The sequence below is a fragment of the Colobus angolensis genome, unplaced genomic scaffold (genome assembly GCF_000951035.1).
Source record: "Colobus angolensis palliatus isolate OR3802 unplaced genomic scaffold, Cang.pa_1.0 Scaffold1, whole genome shotgun sequence".
Taxonomy (NCBI): Eukaryota; Metazoa; Chordata; class Mammalia; order Primates; family Cercopithecidae; genus Colobus; species Colobus angolensis.
The window spans coordinates 12,791,412-12,795,687 of record NW_012110918.1 but is presented as its reverse complement, the minus strand read 5'-3'; the positions used below and the strand labels follow the sequence as shown (position 1 = coordinate 12,795,687).

The 4,276-nt window shown below is 43.2% G+C and overlaps 1 protein-coding gene across 5 annotated transcripts in view; it reads right to left on the bottom strand.

Annotated features, from left to right (window-relative positions):
• Positions 1 to 4,276, bottom strand: part of MFSD11 (major facilitator superfamily domain containing 11) — a 54,725-nt gene that overhangs the window by 29,978 nt on the left and 20,471 nt on the right. For all 5 annotated transcript variants that reach the window (XM_011952001.1, XM_011952123.1, XM_011951923.1 and 2 more), the window contains one exon: positions 1,719 to 1,759. In XM_011952001.1, the coding sequence (XP_011807391.1) occupies positions 1,719 to 1,759 (41 nt within the window). The remainder of the gene's footprint in view (positions 1 to 1,718; positions 1,760 to 4,276) is intronic.

Sequence of the window (4,276 nt, the reverse complement as noted above, 5' to 3'; positions counted from 1 at the left end):
AAAAAAAATATATATATATATACACACACACACACACACACACACACACACATATACACATATACACACACATATACATATATACACATATATACATACATATATATATATAAAACTATGAATATATTCCTGAAACAATATACTGTGTATAGAAGGCTCAGACTGTCATGCCCATAGACCCTTTCTAAAAAAAGAAGCTACAGGCATTCCTGGCCAAGAGTTAACATGCTTTGTGTCATCTGAGCCAGGCCATGGCTGATTAGATCAATAATTTGCACTTCAGCCCAAGGCAACCTAGAAACTAATCGTAAGTACTCAAGGGCCAATAAGGGCCATATGTCATTAAGACCCTGTGGCCTACAATAGGCTTAATGAATACACATGGCCCCAAAAGGCTGCTCCCTTCTTGAGAGTAACTGCCCCAGTCAGATTCCCTCTCCTGGGAAGACAAAGAAGCTGAGAGAGCCATAGGCAGAAGCAAAAGGGACTCACTGGAAGTTTCTGAAGGAAATTATGAGAATCTGGCTCAAATCCCAACTCAGCTACCTACTAACTGGTTGACCTTGGGTAAATTATTTAATTTTTTCTTTTTTTTTTTTGAGACAGTCTCACGGCTGCCCAGGCTGGAGTGCAGTGGCGTGATCTCAGCTCAGTGCAACCTCCACCTCCTGGGTTCAGGCGATTCTCTTGCCTCAGTCTCCTGAATAGCTGGGACTACAGGCGTACGCCACCACACTTGACTAATTTTGTATTTTTAGTAGAGACAGGGTTTCGCCATGTTGGCCAGGCTGGTCTTGAACTCCTGACCTCAAGTGATCCACCCACCATGGCCTCCCAAAGTGCTGGGGTTACAGGTGTGAGCTACTGTGCCTGGCCCCTAAATTACTTAATTTCTCTAAGCCTCAGTTTTCTGTTCTGTTAAACTGAGCCAATGATAGGTGTGTATTATATAATGTGAAAATCACATAGAGTAAAAAACAAAGAATTCAGCAGAGTCTTTGGCCAGGAAGACTTCTCAATGCATGAACATGATTATTCGTACTACTTTCCGGGTCACTGGAGCTACTGCTTTGCTCCAACTAGCAAGCAATCTGCTTTTTTGTTGTTGTTTGTTTGTTTTTTGAGATGGAGTCTCCCTCTGTCACCCAGGCTGAAGTGCAGTGGGGCAATCTCGGCTCACTACAACCTCCACCTCCCAGGTTCAAGCGATTCTCCTGCCTCAGCCTCCTGAGTAGCTGGGACTATAGGTGCACCCCACCATGCCCAGCTAATTTTTTATATTTTTAGTAGAAAAGGAGTTTCGCCATGTTGGCCAGACTGGTCTCAAATTCCTGACCTCAAGTGATCCGCCTGCCTTGGACTCCCAAAGTGCTGAGATTATAGGCGTGAGTCACTGCACCCAGCCACAGTCTGCTCTTAATTACCCTGCAAAAATCCCAGGAGATGCTTAACTCCAGGGAGAACCTGAGTGCTGTGCAGCCTCTTTCCACTTCCCTCACACACCTGGGCAGGTGGGCAGTCATACCATCATCCATCCCTCACAATCCCCATGTTAGAGACATGTTGATAAGGAAGATTAATATATTTCAGAGCAGCATACCTGGAAAAATGCAAACCCTGGGGTGTCATCAATCCAAAGTTACCAAGGAAATGGGGAAAGGCAAATGTGGAAGTTGTTCCTGAACAGTTCTTGCATTTCGGATACAGAAAATACTTACTAAAAGCATCTACCGCCTTTGTCAGATTGTTCTGGGCAGACCTGAGAAAATAAAATTTAAAAAAGTTTTTTCTTTTTGAAAATAAAACAACAAAAATACAATCACATTTCATTTGTTTGTAAAAACCCTGTCCTCTACCAGGTCTGAGATGCATTTCCAGTGACCTGAATGCTCCTTGCCCCAGCGTGTCCCTCATGGCCACACCCTCGCTCCAGGTGTTTAAAGTCCCACCTGGGCACCTTTCTATTAACTATGGAAGATGATTCTTTCAGATTATGCTTACTGTACATGTTTATGCACGTCTTTCTCAGATATGATACTTCAAGCAGTAAAGAAATACTTTCTATTATTTTCATTTTCTTTCTTTCTTTTTTTTTTTTTTTTGAGACAGGGTCACACTCTGTCTCCCAGGCTGGAGTGCTGTGATGCAATCTCAGCTCACTGCAACCCACCTCATAGGCTCAGGTGATCCTCCCACCAGCGATCCTCCCACCTCAGCCTCCTGAGTAGCTGGGATTACAGGTGGGTCCCACCACACCCAGTTAATTTTTTGTAGTTTTGGTAGAGATGGGGGTCTCACCATGTTGCCCAGGCTGGTCTTGAACTTCTGAGCTCAAGAGATCCACCTGCCTTAGCATCCTAAAGTGCTGGGATTACCGGCGTGAGCCACCACACCCGACCCATCCTGTTACCTTCAAACTGTGAAAATATCTGAGTACTCAATTTTCCACCGCCCTTACTATGAAAAATAAGTTCTTTGGCATTAAAACCCATCAGAGACTTTTGTTATTTTCTGCATCCTGAGAGGTGGTTGCTTTGGATGTGGTATCATGAAGGCTTTCTTGAAGTTAGCTTTCATTCATCTCCTTGCTGCTGTGACTGTTTGGGGATCGAGAACCAAGAGACTTTGACAGGTACTGTACTCTCGATTGGCTTCACATCAAAATTCAAGCACTGACAGGTGATGACTGCTATGTGCTTTCTGATGAAGTGTTTTTGAAAACTGGATGTCCTGTAACCAACGTGTGTCAAGATTTTTTTTTTTTTAATATGGAACGCTTCACGAATTTGCATGTCATCCTTGTGCAGGGGCCATGCTAATCTCTGTATTGTTCCAATTTTAGTATTTGTGCTGCCAAAGTGACCACAAGATTTTTATATGTTACATGTTTCTACACCAACAGTGGCATCAAATCTCAGCTTTTGAAAGGGAAGGTTATTTTAAAACCTATACTAATATTTACCTCAGGAATATGACCAAGGCAAGGATTCATGCCTATCTCCTGCCCTGAGAGAGGTGGGTCTTCATTGCAATCTGCAATTTCATTTATCCATACAAGGCAGGCCAAATCACAGACTTGGGCAGGGCTCAGTGGCTCACGCCTGGAATCCCACCACTTTGGGAGGCCAAGGCGGGCTGATTGCTTGAGGTCAGGAGTTTCAGATCAGCCTGGCCAAAATGGCGAAACCCTATCTCTACTAAAAATACAAAAAAATTTAGCAGGGTGTGGTGGTGCACCCCTGTAATCCCAGCTAGTCAGGAGGCTGAGACATGAGAATCACTTGAACCCAGGAGGCAGAGGTTGCAGTGAACCAAGATCATGCCACTGCACTCCAGCGTGGGCAACAGAGCAGTACTCCATCTCAAAAAAAAAAAAAAAAAAATCCCTGACTTTTCCAGTTTACCAAGACTACTGCCAAAACACTACTGAGTGCTTGAAATCACGCTCCAAAGCTTAAAACACATTTTTCTTATTCATCCACCAAGATTGATGAAGTCAAGGAAGTGCCTAACATTAGATCATTGTACATCCTATGCCTCATTTTCTCTTCAATGGGAAAGTCAAGTGGGTTATATAAGGTGATATACAGAGCAACTGCAGCTGTCTAAGGACTGAGCAACAACATGCCTAAGCTATAATACTGAGGATGGCAGAGTTCTTATTGAGACCATGTGCTTTCATTAATCTGCAGTGTTCATAAAGCAGATATTTCCTTCTATGAGTCCTTTGGAGAAATAAGTTTTTAATTATACTAGAATCATATTCAATAACACTCTTCAAAACCATGAATGCCCTCCTTGTGTCATGGCTAGGATGCACAATGATCTACTGGCTGAAACAAGGGCTTTGGAGTCAGAGGCCTGGCTTTACCGCTAATTAGTTGTGTGATTTTAGACAAGTGACTTCGTTTCTCCAAGTATTATTTCCTCGTTCATCAAATAGGGATGCTATGACTTACCTGTGAGAATTAAATAAGATGATGCAAGTTAAACATAATTGTTAATAAGATTACAAGAAAGTTTTAAAAAATATTTTTTCCTTAAAAATTTTTTTTTTTGAGACAGAGTCTTGCTCCGTCACCCAGGCTGGAGTGCAGTGGCGTGATCTCAGCTCACTGCAAGCTCCGCCTTCTGGGTTCATGCCATTCTCCTGCCTCAGCCTCCCCAGCATCTGGGACTACAGGCGCCCGCCACCACGCCTGGGTAATTTTTTTGTATTTTTAGTAGATACAGGGTTTCACCGTGTTAGCCAGGATGGTCTCGATCTCCTGACCTT